Genomic DNA, 18,858 nt, shown 5'->3' with positions numbered 1-18,858 from the left:
GTGATGGTGTTAGTTTATAATCGATATTTACTCTATGATCAATAATGTAAACGAACTATCGATTCATTGATCTATGATCTATTCAATTATCTATGACCTTTGTAAAAAGATGGCGAGTCGCTAATAAAATTTCGAACAAGTAACAAGCGTTTCTCTTCTCAAGATCCAACGTAACCACATCCAATCAACATAGTGGCCTCATCGAGCCGAATATTCAGCGTTTTATTCAAAATTAGGAAAATTGGTAGAAAATATGGATAACGTAGAACAATTATTAACAGTGCTCCAAGACATACGCCAACACATTACCCGAATTTACGAGAGCTTCAAGAAGACTCCAAAAAGTCGTCTGACCGAAGGATATGTTGAAACCAAAATGTCGATCTTACAAGAATACTGGGTCGCCTTCACAAATAATCATAACAGCTTAATAAGGATAGTAACGAAAGAACAAAGAAAATCATTGGAGTATTTCAAGAACGAAGTATTCGTCGACTGCGAAGAGACCTACATTCAAGGTAAAGCAGCTATGAAAGATTTTCTTCAGCCAGCACATCCCCAAAGCAGCAGCATACCAGCTATCGGCAGCCCACCAAGTATGAAGCAGCAGGTAAAATTACCAAATATAGAAGTACCCACATTCGCCGGTAATTATGAAGATTGGCCAACATTCCAAGACCTTTTTATCTCCCTCATTCACAAGAACGATGGAATTAGTAAAGTACAAAAACTACAATATTTAAAATTGAGTGTCAGCGGGGAAGCAGAAAATTTACTAAAACATATACAAGTAACGGAGGACAACTACGATCAAGCCTGGGAAGTGTTGAGGCAGCGATATAACAATAAACGTCTCATTGTAACATCTATTTTAAGGAAATTATTTAACCAGAAAAAGTTGCAGAGTCCATCGGTGAGTCATATAAAAGCTTTACTTGATACCACTAACCAATGCCTCCATAGCCTTAATAATTTAAACATTAATACAGACCAATGGGACCCTCTAATTGTGTATATAATTACCAATAAATTAGATCTGGAGTCACAAAAGGGATGGGAAGAATATGTAAGCAAGGAAGTTTCCGCAGATCTACCTACATTTTCAATTTTAAAAAAGTTTCTAGAAATTAAATTTAGAACGCTCGAATTATTACAATCATCTACGAAGGAGAAAAATACAGTCCACATATTTCACACTACAACAAATTTCAAAGCATGTGTCTTATGTAAAGAACATCATGCACTTTGTCACTGCAAAAGTTTTGGAAAAATGAATCTACAAAAGAGAAGAGAATATATCAATCAGAATAACATCTGTTACAACTGTTTAATTCCAGGACATCCTGTAAAAAATTGTCGATCATCTAGCACTTGCAGGATTTGTCACAAACGGCATCACACGCTTCTTCATCATTCACCCACAGAGAGTACCCAAGGTAACATTGCAAATCATTCTCAACCTACGGTTTTAAATGCAAATGTTGAAGAAACACCAATTCAAATTTATACAGTAGCGACTTCACAATCAAATACAACATACAATAAAACAGTTTTATTAGGGACGGCAATAGTAGCTGTACAAAGCGAGGATGGATACACAACTGTTTTAAGAGCATTAATCGATCCAGGTTCACAAGGTTGTTTAATAAGTGAGCGAGCCGCTCAATTGTTAAAGGCAAAGAGATATTCAACAAAAGGAAACATCATCGGGGTGGGATCAGTAAAGTCAAGGATAAATGAATCAATTCAAATTGAAGTAAGCTCCAGATTTATGAAAGATTTTAGCATCAAAATAAAGGCATTTGTGATTTCCAGACAACTTACTTCAAGAATACCAAACACAACATTGCAATACAGCGACTGGCCCCACATACAAGGACTTGAGTTAGCCGATCCAAGTTTCAACATTTCAAGATCTGTAGACCTACTGTTGGGAGTAGATGTATATTCACAAATAATACTGAGTGAGGTTATAAGAGGCCCACCGGGAACACCATGTGCTCAAAACACCACATTAGGTTATATAATTTTTGGAACAATAGATGATAGTTTACAATCAACCCAAGAAAATATTATAGTTATGCATCAAATTACAAACCTAGATGATATGTTAAAATCACTATGGGAAATAGATACAACTTCTAAAAGAAAATTAACGCAAGATGAACAAATTTGTGAAGAATTATTTCAGAATACAACATCAAGAAGTAGCAATGGCAGATACATTGTACAATTACCTTTCAAAACAGACAATCCTAAATCCATGGAAGGAAATAGTCGAGAGATAGCATTGAGAAGATTCAAACAATTAGAAAGCAAATTAGAAAGGTCACCAGGTCTTAAACAAAAATATAATAAAGTTGCTCCAGTGAAAACAATATCCCTACCACGTCTCGAGTTATGTGGTGCAGTCCTACTATCAAAATTATTACACCATGTAACCAATGCAATGAGAATACCATCAAATCAAGTTTATGCATGGACAGACTCTTCAGTTGTGTTAGCATGGCTGCTAGGAGAACCAAACAGATGGAAACCATTTGTCGCTAATCGAGTAGTGGAGATATTGGACAACATCAACAACAGTCAATGGTATCATGTTAAGTCTCAGGAGAACCCGGCAGATGTTGCCTCAAGAGGTTGCAGTGTCGATGAACTTCAAAACGATACTTTATGGTGGAATGGCCCTTCATGGCTTCTACAAAACACAATAACATTTTCAAGACCTAACATTGTATCAACTCATTTAGAGAAGAAATCTGTACAAGTTTGTTTAAATACCATGGAAACTGAAGATAACTATTCAAATAAATTTTTAGATTTTGATAATTTTGATACACTAGAAGAACTTCAAAAAATAATTGTTTACAGTAGAAGATTTCTAAATTTCAGAAAAAGGGAATACAAAGAGTCCAGCATTACAACAGAAGAATTAAATCAAGCTTTATTAATCTGTATAAAAAAGGATCAGAGCGAACATTTCAGTGATGACATAAGAAATATTATGATGTATGAATATGTCAAACCAAACAGTCACCTTAAAACTTTGAACCCTTTTCTTGACAAAGAAAGAGTTATCAGAGTTGGAGGAAGATTGCGTCATGCAAACTTAAGTGAAGACAGTAAACATCCAATTATACTCGACTCCAAGTCTAAACTTACCGCACTTATTGTAGCTGATGCACACAGAAAAACTTTACATGGTGGATTGCAACTCATGCTTTCATATTTGAGAACGAAATATTGGATTATAAGAGCAAAAGGCATTGTTAAATCACATATTTTTAAATGCTTAATTTGTGCAAAACTTCGAGCCAAAACAAGAAGTCAACTCATGGGTGATCTACCGAGTCAGCGAGTAACTCCATCACGACCTTTTCTCAACAGCGGCGTAGATTTCGCGGGACCATTCAACATCCTCATGTCCAAGGGCAAGGGCATTCGCACAAGCAAGGCTTACATTGCTATATTTATTTGTTTATCTACAAAGGCTATACACCTAGAATTGGTGAGCGACTTAACCTCAGAAGCCTTTATTGCAGCATTCAAACGTTTTGTGTCGCGCAGAGGGCATTGTGCTCAGATGTGGAGCGATCAGGGTAGAACTTTTATTGCTGCAAATAGAGAACTAAAGGAGTCCCTAGATGAAGCTAATTTAGAATCATTACATAAACAAACTGCAAACACCTTGGCTATGGATGGTACTCAGTGGCATTTCATTCCTCCCTACAGTCCAACATTCGGTGGACTCTGGGAAGCTGGAGTCAAATCAATGAAAGGTCATTTGAAGAGGGTTTTGACAACAAATTTAACATTCGAAGAAATGAGCACACTTTTGTGTCAAGTAGAAGCTTGTCTCAATTCTCGGCCGTTGACACCAATAGATGACAGTGATGTAGATAATGTGGACCCGCTGACACCAGGACATTTTTTAGTTGGAGAAGCCCTTAAAATTGTTCCTACACCTAATTTAACTAACATTAATTTTAACTTACATACTAGATGGCTTTATACACAGAAACTTTTAAATGATTTTTGGCATCGATGGCAACAAGAATATCTAACAAGATTACAACAAAGACCTAAATGGTTGAAAATTAAAAAGGAATTTTCAATTAATGATATTGTATTAATAAAACAAGACAATATGCCTCCGGGGAAGTGGATGCTGGGGCGCATACTCAACAAACATCCTGGACCTGACGGGATAACCAGAGTGTATAGTGTAAAGTGTGGTGATAGTGTTACTAAAAGAAATGTGCTTAAATTGTGTCATTTACCTATTAACATTGATTCATAATTTACTGTAAAACTTATTAAGTAGATATGTTATATCATTTTTCTTTATAAATTGTTGTAGCTAATAAGTTTACTTGATTCATACTTTCAATTCTTACCTTAGATTCTTAATTAATGTTTTCTTTATATTGTGTACATATTTAATTTGCAATTACTTAAAACTAATTGATTATGTTTGTGTTATTGATTTCAGCAGTTATGTTTTAAGTTTTTATTTTGGTTTTGAGATTTATTTATTTTTGTTTTTTCTTTTCATTTTGATTTATGCTAAGTTTGTTTACATTTACTTTGATTTGTACTGATTACAGCGATTTAACTATAAGGATGATTAATTTAAATTAGGATGTTTTGTAAATACTAGGATAATTTCATACATTTATTTTCATATTTGCATATTTGTTTCACTATTTGTATTACTTAAGATTTTCCTTCATTTGTGTTTACAACTTAAAATTTTGACAGTTTGCTATTAATTCATTCTTTGGTTTATATACAGTTTAATTTCAATTTCATTAACTTTCTTAAAAAGGCCTGTGCCCTTTTTGGTGGGGGGCATGTTAGTTTATAATCGATATTTACTCTATGATCAATAATGTAAACGAACTATCGATTCATTGATCTATGATCTATTCAATTATCTATGACCTTTGTAAAAAGATGGCGAGTCGCTAATAAAATTTCGAACAAGTAACAAGCGTTTCTCTTCTCAAGATCCAACGTAACCACATCCAATCAACAGATGGTAATATACGTATAGACAAACCCATTCTATAGCGAATTTATATTCCAATAAAGACTGTGATATGCGGCCGTATTGAAGAAAAAAATATCCTAGATAAGTTTGGTAAAAGAAATGTACCCTTACACCTGTTCATTGTTATACCAATGTGTGGAAAAAATATCGTAGCCACAATTCGTGAATGTGTTGAATAAATTTAACATACAAAATGATTCACTTTCATCTTTTCAACAGAAATAGTATATCATAAAAATAAATGAGGGTAGTCAGAATTATAGAAAAAAAAAACTTGAGAGGTGTCAAGGGACACCCGGATGGAACGAAGTTCCTTTCGATTAATTAGTGAAGGAACCAATGTTTATTCTATGAATAAAAAACTTAAGTCTTCACAAGAAGTACATTTTATTTCTATGAATTTTCTATGAAACTTAATAAGTAGCTTATGTGTTCTTCCAGACTGTTCTACATCTATGCCAGATTTCATCAAGATTCATTTAGCCGTTCCAAAGATACTTTCAAACAAACATCCATCCAGTCATTCGCATTTATAATATTACAAGATAAGATTAAATTATTAATAAAATATTAAATAATAATAATATAAGTGTTAAATTCGTTATTGAATATTAATTTTTATTCTTGTTGTAAACTAATATTGCTAGTATTGTTTTGAACATTTAAACTATTACAATTGAAATAAGGTAGCAGTTTAACGATGCAATTAATATGTTGTTAGGACTGTTGAGGGTAGCCACACAAATGTTAGGACTGTTGAGGGTAGCCACACAAAAAAAAGGATTTATAAGGAAGCGTGCGCTGCTGCTCGTGGCAGTCTCTTTCCATCTGTCATTGCGGATCGTCTGACATTTTTGTTTATTTACGTTCGGTTGGAGTTTATACTACAGCGAGGATTATTATGAAGTAGAGTTGAATTCATTATTTCGCTGTTGTTTTGATTCTTTTAAAATACTTTTGCATCAAATATCTTACATCAGAAGTGGGATAGGATCCACGTGATTCTATCCACTTTACTCACTCAAGAGAAAAATGTCAGATCGTTACCGTGATAATTGTTGTAGTCGTAGCAAGTTGAGTTGATATCAAAGTCGTACCAGTGTTCGCGAAACAAGGGTAGCGTGGACCAAGCCGTGTATTCTGCATGGGAATATGTGAGTAGTGAGGCTTACCCGCTGTCTGTGTATTTCACAGCAGAAAGGATTGTGGACGCGATCTATTCAATTTGTACTGCGGTAAGATCGAACCAATATTTTTATATTTCAAGTTTTGATGCCAAATAAGTCAACATCAGACTTTTCAATTAATTTAAAGATGTGTTCTTTACTAAATACTGAATTTGAATACCTCGATCAGTTTATTAGTGAGGGTCAGGTAAAGCCGAGTCGTGGCAAGATTTAACACGTTACATGCCAACATGATTTTTTCATTTTAAAGTGAACTTGTAAGGCTAGTCGGTTGCGCTGAGCGTGTTAAGCCATTACCTGAGTCAGACGTATGTCATTATGTCGTAATAGTCATCGATGCCCTTTATTAGTTCAGTTTGCTTTGTCCATGTATTGTCGAGATGCTCTGCGTTGCGTAGACTGCGGGATACCCAACTGCAGATGTGCGATTGTGACGGAATATGAGATGCTCTGTATCAGGAGATGCTTCTAGGGTATCTTCACGACTGACAAACTGCCGTTTGCCATTAATATCATGTAGAGGACGGACTGCGGGACGCTCCTATCGGCAACGGACTGCGGGACGCTTGCCCTACATGGTCTTGTGAATTAAGGCATTGAACGGACTGCGGGACGTTCAGTATCTGGCATACTGCGGGCTGCCACTGATGTCATGTAGAGGACGTACTGCAGGACGCTTGCTGTACATGGTCATGTGTCGAATGTTTTAGAACCATAAAGAGATATGATCAAATTATCGAGGTCACCATTATTGATATAGATGCGGATTTGGTCGGATCTTGTGTCCTACTGTGTAGCTGTGTTGTGCACCGCGCCTGTCTGCAATCAGCGCGCCTCAGCGGTGCATGTCTGCAATCAGCGCGCCTCAGCGGTGCATGTCTGCAATCATCGCGCCACAGCCGCGCCTGCCTACGAGCAGCGCGCCACAGCCGCGCGTGCCAACAAGCAGCGCGCCACAGCCGCGCGTGCCAACAAGCAGCGCGCCACAGCCGCGCGTGCCAACAAGCAGCGCGCCACAGCCGCGCGTGCCAACAAGCAGCGCGCCACAGCCGCGCGTGCCAACAAGCAGCGCGCCACAGCCGCGCCTGTCTACCAGCAGCGCGCCACAGCCGCGCCTGTCTACCAGCAGCGCGCCACAGCCGCGCCTGCCTACAAGCAGCGCGCCACAGCCGCGCTTGACTACAAGCAGCGCGCCACAGCCGCGCTTGACTACAAGCAGCGCGCCACAGCCGCGCCTGTCTACCAGCAGCGCGCCACAGCCGCGCCTGACTACAAGCAGCGCGCCACAGCCGCGCCTGACTACAAGCAGCGCGCCACAGCCGCGCTTGACTACAAGCAGCGCGCCACAGCCGCGCTTGACTACAAGCAGCGCGCCACAGCCGCGCCTGTCTACCAGCAGCGCGCCACAGCCGCGCCTGACTACAAGCAGCGCGCCACAGCCGCGCCTGACTACAAGCAGCGCGCCACAGCCGCGCCTGTCGCCGAGCAGCGCGCCAGTGCAGCACCTGTTGCCGAGCAGCGCGCCAGTGCAGCACCTGTTGCCGAGCAGCGCGCCAGTGCAGCGCCTGCCAACGAGCTGGTATCGAAAGACTCTATGCCATTGTTACAGACGAATTCCAGTGTTGAAGATGCTGGAAGAACGAGCCCGAGGACGGACTCATGTCAGGAGAGGCCGTGTTAGGACTGTTGAGGGTAGCCACACAAATGTTAGGACTGTTGAGGGTAGCCACACAAAAAAAAGGATTTATAAGGAAGCGTGCGCTGCTGCTCGTGGCAGTCTCTTTCCATCTGTCATTGCGGATCGTCTGACATTTTTGTTTATTTACGTTCGGTTGGAGTTTATACTACAGCGAGGATTATTATGAAGTAGAGTTGAATTCATTATTTCGCTGTTGTTTTGATTCTTTTAAAATACTTTTGCATCAAATATCTTACAATGTATATTTGTCCGTCGGCAGCTATGTTTGCTCACCTGCCTACATGTCAACAGGAGTGTTCACACATTGCCGTGCTTTGATATGTATTTACCTCAGTTGACCAGCGAATTACTAAGTTGCCATATTCTAGTGTAAATATTTAGAAATTAATAATGTACTTTAATAAGTAAGTAAGGTTTAATATTAAAATAATGTAAAAATATTCGTCTAATATATAATTTTATCAAATAGGCTCTTGCCCGCAACTTCGTCTGTTCAGAATTTAAAAAAATTGGGTGAAAAGTATCTCATGGGTTACTCAAGACTATGTTCTATATCGGTGACAAATTTCAATTAGATGTGCTAACCCTTGCTGAGTTAACGAGTAAATATATAAATTCAACCTATTCCATAGGAACCATATACATTTTCGGGATCATAGGTACCCTATGTATTTTTCAAGGTCATGAATCCGTTCTGGAGATATTTTATAATATACCAATCTATACATCAAAACAATCGCATTTATAATATAAGTAAAATAAATGTAATATTAATAAATAAGTTAATGTAGACTGTAGAGGGTGTTAAGACAACCATAATAAAAATAATATAGACGTATCAAAAATAATATGGAAAAGAAATAAAATTATTTTCCTTTGAAAAAATATATTAGTAATATTATGTATCTAGTGCATATTTTTTCTTCAAATAAAATTCACAACACACTGATACGTGGACCTTTTCATTTCACTTTCATTTCATAAAACTCTGGCATTGTAAAAAGATGATCTACCCAGCTGACCTTTTTTGGGCCGTAGTATTATGTTGCTACGTTGAAGCGGCTGTAATCATTGAGCTTCGTTGATTTTATATTTACGTCTAAATTAAAGGGTATGTCTCTTATCTAGCGTTATATTAGATACAGTAATATTTTGACATTCGAATTGTAGTAAATTCGTCCTATTACTAATGTGTTTTCTGCTATCATTTTTCCATATTATTTCTTTTTTTTTTACATTGTTGTATTTATTGAATTTAATCGAAAATAATTTTCAATTAACTAACTTTTATAGACGAATATACTTAAAGGTTCTTGTAATTCCAATTCTTGCTGCAAACAACTTAAGTGTGCAAATTAGAAGTAACTTCTGATACTTACCTAACTTGGTGGTTATTTCTGCGTAGTCACGTGCCGGCGATAAATTACAATAAAAATCTAGTTGCGAAATTTCCAACAAAAATTAGCAGGTAAAAGTTTGAAAACGTGAAACGAGGAAACTTCAAACTCCTGCCAATAGACGATTTACATATTGAACTTTCGCTTTGTCTCATGTTCTCTTAAAATAGGAATTAAATTATACTGAACGATAACAATAAACCATATAAATAGTTCGGGATTATGTAGCTTTCTAATGATGACAGTTCTTTATTATGAATGAATTTTTATTATAATAAAGTTTATTCATTACAAAACAAAAAATAACAATAATATATCTATCCTCTTAATAAAATTATTAATACAAAAGTTTCATTATATACAAATAATAATTTATTTAGCATACAGAAATTAGACGATTTAAAAAAACATTATTTATTATAACTATAAACTCAATCCCATATACCTTAAGTTATCTTAAATTAACAAGTGCGAAGTTTGGAAAACATAGCCTTAACTAACTCGAATATAAGCACCGAAACTCCATTTAATCGTTGTACAAATGTGACAAGACGGGCCGTAAACCGGCAAAATGCAACCGACTTTAAACATTCTGTAAGTCGCTTGTCACTAAAACTTCCCGCCAGTTCACAAGTCGCAAAGGCTTCACGCAGAATTATTAGATGCGCGGTTCCCGAATTTAGCTGACATCATGGTGTTAAACTTTCATTTGTTTCATTAATCGGGGGTTTCTGAGACTAAAATATTCTATGTTTTTTCAAAGATAATAACAGGGATGACGATATATTTTATACAGAGATATTGGTCTCAGAAACCAACGGTTCATGAGATAAATTGGCCAATCCACGATAAACTAATTTCTCACCTTATTTAAAGTTTAGTAACAACTGAGCTTTTGAACAATTATTTTTATTGAGTAATTATTGATTTGTAAAAACGTACATAATCTCAATTATGAGGTTCCTTACCGTAAATTAAAAAAGAAAAACAGTTCAGAACCTACTTATTCCTCAAAATGTTACATGTTAGATCTATAACCTTCAATCTTATCTAGAAGTATACATCTTTATTAGGTTAAGTAGTACCTTAAGTCGTATAAAAAATATCATCCAAAAATAGTTGACCACGAAACTTAGTAATCACGCGTGAGTGCGTCATAAACAACAATATCGTACATGTGTAAATTTTCATCAGGAGCGCAGAATAGCCGCCCATGTCATGCTATATTTCAAATACCAACATTGAACTGTAAAATATTTGGACACTCCCGCGGCTTTTAGAGAAACTAGCCTCGTTTGCGGCCTACTGACAAATATAATTGAGATATGTTATATTTGTAGACCTATGGCGTTCCAGTATTTTTTTTTCTTTAAAACAAATGCAACCATAAAGCCACAGCCACAGTTTTGCATCCAAAAAGAAGAAATATGATTTTCGTTAATGATTAATACACTTTTCCTAAACGAAATTTGTACATTTCCGCATAAATTATAATTATGACCATTAAATAAAGTAATTTCATCTGACACAGTTCCATGTCAGTGCTCCAAAGTTCATTCGAATATTAAATTACAACCGCTCGTTATAAAGATTCCGTAGCCGTCTCTTTCTTTCCTTCCTTTACACTAATGAACATAAAAAAGATATCCGGCCATCATTTGCGAACATAGAATTTTACATTTCCAACTATTTGGATCATTCATTATTTAAATTTACATGAAAAGGCTCCAGCGTTGTAAAAATAACTAAAGAAAATGTGGCACAACATTTTTGCGGGTAAATTATGTATGTATGACAAAAAAATGTAATGTAACTCTTTGTCACCTAAAAGGCTATACCGAAGATGACAATAGTGGTGTTTTTGATTCGTATTCTTGCCCGGAGTGGCATTGAAGTACATACAGTCAGCAGTGCTTGTCATGTTTAATATATCTTTAATTTTAAAATATCTTTGAAAATTAGAATAATATTTTCTGTGTTATTTTGAAAAAATAACATTTAAAATAAGTTTTCGTATAAAAATAATCTCAAAGAATACAAAACAAAATTTGCAGAATCGTAAGACACTTTTCTCGCCTTTTCCACAAGAGTCGTAAATTTAAGAAAAAATAACTTAACACTCAAAAAGAGTTCTATATTGGAGTAACACCCACGCCTTAAGCCGTAACCTCGAATCACCGTAAGGCACGAAATTTTGCGGTTAACAGGGTAATAGGCCCTGAGTGCGTAATAACCTACAATATATCGCTCGCGCGTAAAGATTCGTTTAGCTTTGACTTAAATTACAAGTTCTTTTTCATGTTCATTATTAGATTGGAATTTTGGTTATAATTATGAAATAGAATTACGAAAAAACAATACCATTTCTTTAATTTTATGAAGTGCATTAAGGATTATCAGGCATTGCTCCACTACTCGAATACCCCGCCACAGCCCCGACGACGAGTGGATTCCGTGGCAATCGCAAGGTGTGGCGGTGCTGGGCGGGCGAGGAATTGACGAGTCGGCTTAAACCCTAATTAAGAAATCTTAATCGTAACTATTATTAAAAAAACCATAGATATTTTTTTCTTTCCACAATAAAACTTAACATTAAATTCTGCTCCTGTTATATATGAGTTTGATTAATCTGCGGGTAATATAAAAATCGTTAAATATATCTTATTGCCCAGTTAATATCCCTATACGCTGTAAAGATGAAATTTGGTCTGTATGTTTTATAAGTTAGTTATATCTATGTGGTTATCACCAATAAAATTAGACAAATTAATACATGTTACTAAATGAATTAAACAAAAAACACATAAAGAAATAGGTAAAATTAAACTTTAGCATAAAATGACAAACATTGCAAAATTACAGAATTTAATGTAGGTAAACTAACATCAGATGTGTAGAACGAGCCTTTATAAAACAGAGAAAAATTACTCAAAATTATAACTTCACTATTCTCATAACAATCAGCAGTTAAGTGACAAAACAAAAGACAAAGGTATAATTTTTAGTTCTCCAAGGATCAAAATTTAAATATTCAAATTGTGTCCGAACCGCTTGCTGGACTTTGTAAGAAAAATATATGCCAAGAAGTATATAAAACGAAGCCATTGCTCGTGATGGCGCAATGAATGTAAAAATTAAGGAGCTTGATTTCAACATAAATTACTTTCTTTGAAATATATGCGAATTATTCTATTAAAATTTAATAAGTAAGCCATAACTGTGTCAAAATTTTACCTAATCATATAGTAATCTTAGGGTTTATAAGTGAACAAAATGAACACTAAGGTGTTGTGAAGAAAATGTGACAAAATCATACTAACAGCGCATCGCAGCGTACATTGTCAGATTATAAAAGCGTTTTATAGCCAATAACAACGCTGATAACTTTGTAGATGCAATATTTTACGTTCCTAAGATAGCGATATACGATGAATTTCAATGCTTCTCTATTTTAGTAAATACTTATCTCCTATGTATACATTTATGTATATTCCTTACAAAAGACAAACGCTTAGAAACGTGTTAACGTTTACTTTTTATTTGTACAATAAACAGATAGCGATTAAATTTACAGAAGTAAGTTAAATAACAATTGACGAAGTGGTAGATCCCGCAACAACAATATTTGTTGGGTGCACGAATTGGCCGGGTCGATTGGTGCAATACCACGACCACACAGAAGACAGGCGTGAAGTGGAAACAATTAGGCGTTTCGTCTGATGAGTGTGGTACCGGAGGCCTAATTTTACTCCTCTTTCCCTTCCCATCCTTTTCTTATTAGGAAAGGATGGGAAGGGGAAGTGGATTTGGCGGAGGAGGGGATGCATAGGAAAGAGAAATATCCTCTTTCTGTGCGTCCTCTTCTCTGTTGATTAAAGGTAGGCAGCGCATCTGCATTTGCGGATGTTTATGGGCAACGGTCGCCTCGCTATTGCGGCGAATCCAGGTGGCCGTTTGCTCGTTTGCCACCTTTTGATATAAAAAAGTGAACAAAACACAATAGTACATTCACATAGAACAAAAAAGTAGTCTCAAACATTTAAAAATATTTAAAATATAATATCAAAAACGTGGAAATTTGTACAATCTCCGCGAATGACGGAATCGTAAAAGGAAATTCGTAGGCTGTAAACATTCGTACAATGCTCCCTACAATTTACTCGTAACGTTAACCAGTTTTATTGCCCTTTATAAACGTTGTGCGTATATCATACGTTCTTCAATGTCTCTTTATAACATGACATTAAATATTAATAATGCCACTGCGACACTAAGCGATGTATGCATCGTATCGCTTGCGTCACCTTCAATCACTAATAATGCTTACGAACAATAAGTAAAAGAAAAGACTAATAGGTATGTATACCAAATAAAATTTACAAAATTAAGACAAACTATCGCACATGTACATAATTTTCATTATAAACTAGTCATAGATTTACCAAAATCAGTTTATATATTCGAATGTTCAACCATCAAAACAATATAAAGCCATCGTCAGGCGATAGATGGCAGCCAGACGTTATAAAATCTGCGCAGAGTTTTACAGCCAATAACTACGTTGATATCTTTGTCGCTGCAATGTTTTACGTTCCTCGAACGATCGCACATAGCCGTCAATGTGAAACCGCCTTTACGCACTACCTTCTCGCGTAGCTGGAACATTATGATCCTTAAGTAATTGTAATAACGTCGCTTTTTACTTGAATCTGGCAGTAATTAATTTGACAACATGTTTAAGTTATTTCTTATCTTACAATGTTTTCATCCGAATTTCTTATAATTTAACAAGAATCTTGTAAAGATAAATCTAAATAAATCAAAATTATTTAAACTATAACTAACAGAACTAAAAATTTATTTTTAATTCGCCATTATCGTGCAATCGCCAAAAATATAATAAATGTGAACATTTAAACGTTCTATAGAAAATCGTTTTAAATTTTTGGCAACCGCCGTGACATTCGAAACGGACACCGGTTTTATGTAACGTATTTAAGTTCAGCCATTCAAAAAAGGCAGTAAAGTTAAAAGGAAACGCCGCTCATAAGTTTGATCTGGAGCCAAGAATAATCCGCACCTGAAAGGTCCGCTATTCACGACTTAAACTCCGCCGAGTGAGGTCATAAAGAGAATGCCATGCATCTAACACCAGATGTTTAATATGAAGAAAATCACCCACAAAACCGTATCTGCAGTTGTACACTGTTCAATTTAAGTAAGTACTTTTTACAATAAAAAATACAAATCTTTATCGAGTGCCGCTTCGCTTGCACTCGATACGAAGGGGCGGTATGTCACCGGGAAGGGTACTACTGGTGTATATCCTAGCGATGCTAATTACAATGTTAATAGCGTAACGAAATAATGCTGTCATTATTTGAAAATCATAGTTAATTGTTTAATTCAAAAGATCTATAAATATCCAGCCAAACAATCAAAAAACTAAACACGCAAAAGTTGATTATTATTTTCTTCCATAAAAACATCATTCAAAATAACGAAATACGTACTTTACAAAATTCTCTAGCTTTGTGTGACTTTGACAACGAGTTGAAACTAAAAGTATGTTAATAACTATAAGGATCATATAACATATATATATAACATTTCTTCATTACGAAATGTTCATTCAAAGCTCGACGTTGCTGTCTCTTAAAATCCCATAAAAATGCAAAAGCAAGCGCTCAACGTCATAAATATTTTAATGGGAATATTTAATTAAAGTTTCCACAAGATAGTTAGAGTCAGACTCAAGAACAACTTTATCTCTCTAAGACATCTTTAACATATACATATACCTCGTAATGAATAATACTCTTCTGAGGTAAATAACCTTTTAACGATATTTATTTTTAACTAGCTTTTACCCGCGACTCCGTCCGCGCGGAATAAAAAATAGAAAACGGGGTAAAAATTATCCTATGTCCTTTTCCTGGTTCTAAGCTACCTGCCCACCAATTTTCAGTCAAATCGATTCAGCCGTTCTTGAGTTATAAATAGTGTAACTAACATTACTTTCTTTTATATATATAGATAAGATTATTAGTAGTTAATGTACTTAAATTTTTTAAAATAAGAACATACTCAGACATTTTGGACAAATCAAAATCATTCGTGCACATTCTTAAAACGCATTGAAGTTACTTTAAAACAAGCGAACATCATACAATATTTTTAGACAACATGCATGTAAAAGAGATGAGAGTATGTCAGTCTAAACATGAACACAAAACAAGGAAGTCGACAGCAACGGGCGATCAATTACGACTCGATCCCCCCTCCCAGAAGCCCAGCACCCCCTATGGCCCGCCGGCGGAATCGTTATTAATCATTATGCAAATTTTTACAGCTGCTGCTAATGACAGCGTATCATTGTGATTAATATGTACGAGAGACAAAGTGATGGAAACGATCAACGACGCGCTGTATTTACCTACTGCCCGCTCATTTGTTCTAGATGCTTATTTTTTCTATGTTCTATTTTCATACGTTAGTAATGTTATACTATTTTTCTAATTAAAAAGTGAGACGCATCTTTGTTTCCTATTCATTTTCTTAGCATGATAATTCTTTGTGAAAATTTTACCTGTCTTTAGTTGTCAGTCTAACAATTCCTAATTATCAAAGTTCCAAAAAAGTACAGATAAAAATAAGATACAGAAGAGACAGAGAGAAAGGTACAGATAAGAAAAAAAAGTAAAGATACAGTTCTATCAAGAATCACATTTTACAACAGCTTTTATTCTTAAGAAATAGGAGAAAAGCTATAAAAAAATTGGTATCCCGCCAAAACGGCTACAAGACGATATGACGATTTACAACAATTCCGTGACCGCTCGAGGTGAGATGAACGTGAATTATGGCCGACGAAACTGTTGAATTTTATTAAGAATTATTACAAAACATATTGCGAAACTCGAACCCCTCCATAAATACTGCGTTAGCTTAAAGTTAGACAAGGCCCGGCTCGGTGCTTTCAGTAAGCGAGTCTGTTATTTGTTTTTCCAACAAAATTTCGATTTTTTTTTAAGATACTTTTTATCCTAGGAGTAAATTTTTCAAACTCTGGATCAAATTAACGCATAACTTACAACTTTAAAATAATATTATACACAATTTTTTTTGTTGCCATAATCTCGATATTTTGACCTGATCGAGTACCCAATGCTTTTATCTTGAACCTATAAGTTGATAAATGTGTTTATATTCTATAAGTTTTTGGAGTTGTTAAAGTATTTTAAAACTAGAGTAATGCCACGTCTTCGTCTGATTGTATATAATAAAGCCATAGATAATGGTTAGCAATTAATTCAAAGTGACTCGAGTGGAGCACATGAGAGCAAGACCGCAATCTATCCGGACTGCATCGGCCTGCCGGCGGAGAGTCGGTGCGGGTGGCGGAGAGTCGGCAGCGGGCCGCGGCCGGACGGTGACGGACTGCGATCCAATTTGCCGCCAAACCGACAATCTATCTGCGCTTCGAGACTAATGCAAGATGGCCGCCAGGTATCCCACTACATGTCTACTCTGCTAAGTTAACGGTTTCTAAATTATAATCGAACAAGCGACCCGCCCCAGCTTTGCCTGTGTGGCAAAGAATATACGACTGATCTTTTTTCTGTCATATCAGTACCCTTCCCGTTGATGTCCTGTCCATTAAGTAGTAAAAATCGTGTAAACACGGCTGCGTCCAGCTAGCTAATTTTTCGGTTAGGAGCCTATCCAATGTTAAAGGTAACTAGTGCTTAGGTTGGTTGACTTCACACGAATATTTGAATTTCTACGCTTACATATACAGGTGGCATCACAATGTTTTCCTTTGCCGTAAGAGAAAAAATTGTCTTAGCACATCAATTTCATTGACCGTAGCTTTCCTTTCTATTGTATTTCACAACGTTGAATAAATTTTTAACTTATCATTATCACCTTGTTCAAAAGTAGTATTGCTTTTTGCAAAACAAAGCTATGTCATCCATAAAATCAGTGACAGCAGTGTAAGAACCCAAGAAACTTTACCTCCAACATATTAACACAATCTCGTCGACGTCTTTAATTAAATATCCTCATTAACAATATTTATCACAGCGAGCGCCCGCTTTTGCATTTTTATGGGATTTTAAGAGATAGCAGCGCCACGCCGCGTCCTGAATGAGAATCGCCCAGTAATTAAAAAATGTTTTTGAAATTATAATTGGCTCCGTTGGATGTGACAGTGTTTGCATATGTTAACTAAATTACATACGAGGACAAAAGTCCTTTTTTGTAGACGTAATTTTATATTAGGAAAATGTAACAATTGAAATTGTCTGGTTTGGTCACCTAGTAACTGAGATTTTTTTTATTAAAAGATGGCAAACGAACGAGCGACAATCTGTAATAGCTAAAATGGCAGACATCTTATTTATGCTTTAAGTAGGAAAAAACGAGCGCCTGAAAAAAATGATCAGCAGCTTTCTTCTATTCATTTTCTTGCTATACCCTTTTTGTAGGTATTGTGTCTCCAAAATCTTCTCGTCTACCACTAAGACATAACTTCTCGTCAACTGCAAAGACCAAACTTCTTCAAGTTAGCTACTTGTTCAAACTGCATTGGAAATCATGCTAATCGATTGATGTTTAACAATGCAACTAGTTTGTGATCACTGATCAAACTACGATTGTACTTAAGTTACATATTTCCTGCAATACCTATAATTCTACGAACTGCAGTCCTAAAACTAATAAATTTTACCAAGAAAAGTAGTCGGTAAGTTGAGTTCGTTTATCATTCCATATTTGTTCTGGTGCCAAGTTATGATAGTGGTATTATAACTTGGCACAATGTATGACCTGGTTGACTTATTGCAATCATTTGACTAATTACTTAATATAGATAAATTTTAGTTGCATTGGATAATTGCTATATTGTACTGCAGGTCCTGGGTTCGAATCCCACCATATACCAATATGTACATTCGATTTACATATGTACATTCATTCGACTTTCTTACAGTGAAGGCACATCGTGACACAACCTCCAAATATCAGCAAAAAGAAGTTTCAAAGATATGTGTGAATTCCCGAGAGAAAAAGACGGCGACGCGGCTCGCCACCCGTCACGTTTCGTCTCCCGAAGTAGCGAAAAGTGGATTGCGGAGGTTCGTTTGGTCACGCAAAATGGAGGTCCGTGATCTCTACCTACCCCTCTGCGTTTCATGCGTGAGTTGTGTGTGTGTGTGTGTGTGTGTGTGTGTGTGTGTGTATTTACAACTTATATTTTAAAGTTTCAATCCACCTGCGTATAAATTAATCTTACATCAAAATCTATGTTACTGCAGCAAGAGTGACAGCACAAAAAGTATTATAATGCAGGGCCCACGTGTAAGCAGTGTCTACGGAGAGCCATTAATCATTTATAGTCTGTGCTTACACCGTTACAGCGCAGCCTCCCTCGGTCATCAATCAAAACTGATTTTTCCTCATCGCTCCTCGCTAATCGAAAATTATCACTGGAATTAATTTATAACTGACATTAACTAC

General features: G+C 36.0%; 1 protein-coding gene across 1 annotated transcript; it reads left to right on the top strand.

Annotated features, from left to right (window-relative positions):
- Positions 1-376: 376 nt before the first annotated feature.
- Positions 377-11,848, top strand: LOC123721125. Its single transcript, XM_045678603.1, has 3 exons — positions 377-825; positions 1,816-3,912; positions 11,737-11,848. The coding sequence occupies exons 1-3, from the start codon at positions 377-379 to the stop codon at positions 11,846-11,848; spliced, it is 2,658 nt and encodes an 885-aa protein (XP_045534559.1).
- Positions 11,849-18,858: the final 7,010 nt, after the last annotated feature.

The sequence above is a fragment of the Papilio machaon genome, chromosome 7, assembly GCF_912999745.1.
Source record: "Papilio machaon chromosome 7, ilPapMach1.1, whole genome shotgun sequence".
Taxonomy (NCBI): domain Eukaryota; kingdom Metazoa; phylum Arthropoda; class Insecta; order Lepidoptera; family Papilionidae; genus Papilio; species Papilio machaon.
This window is presented reverse-complemented; position numbering and strand designations above follow the sequence as displayed.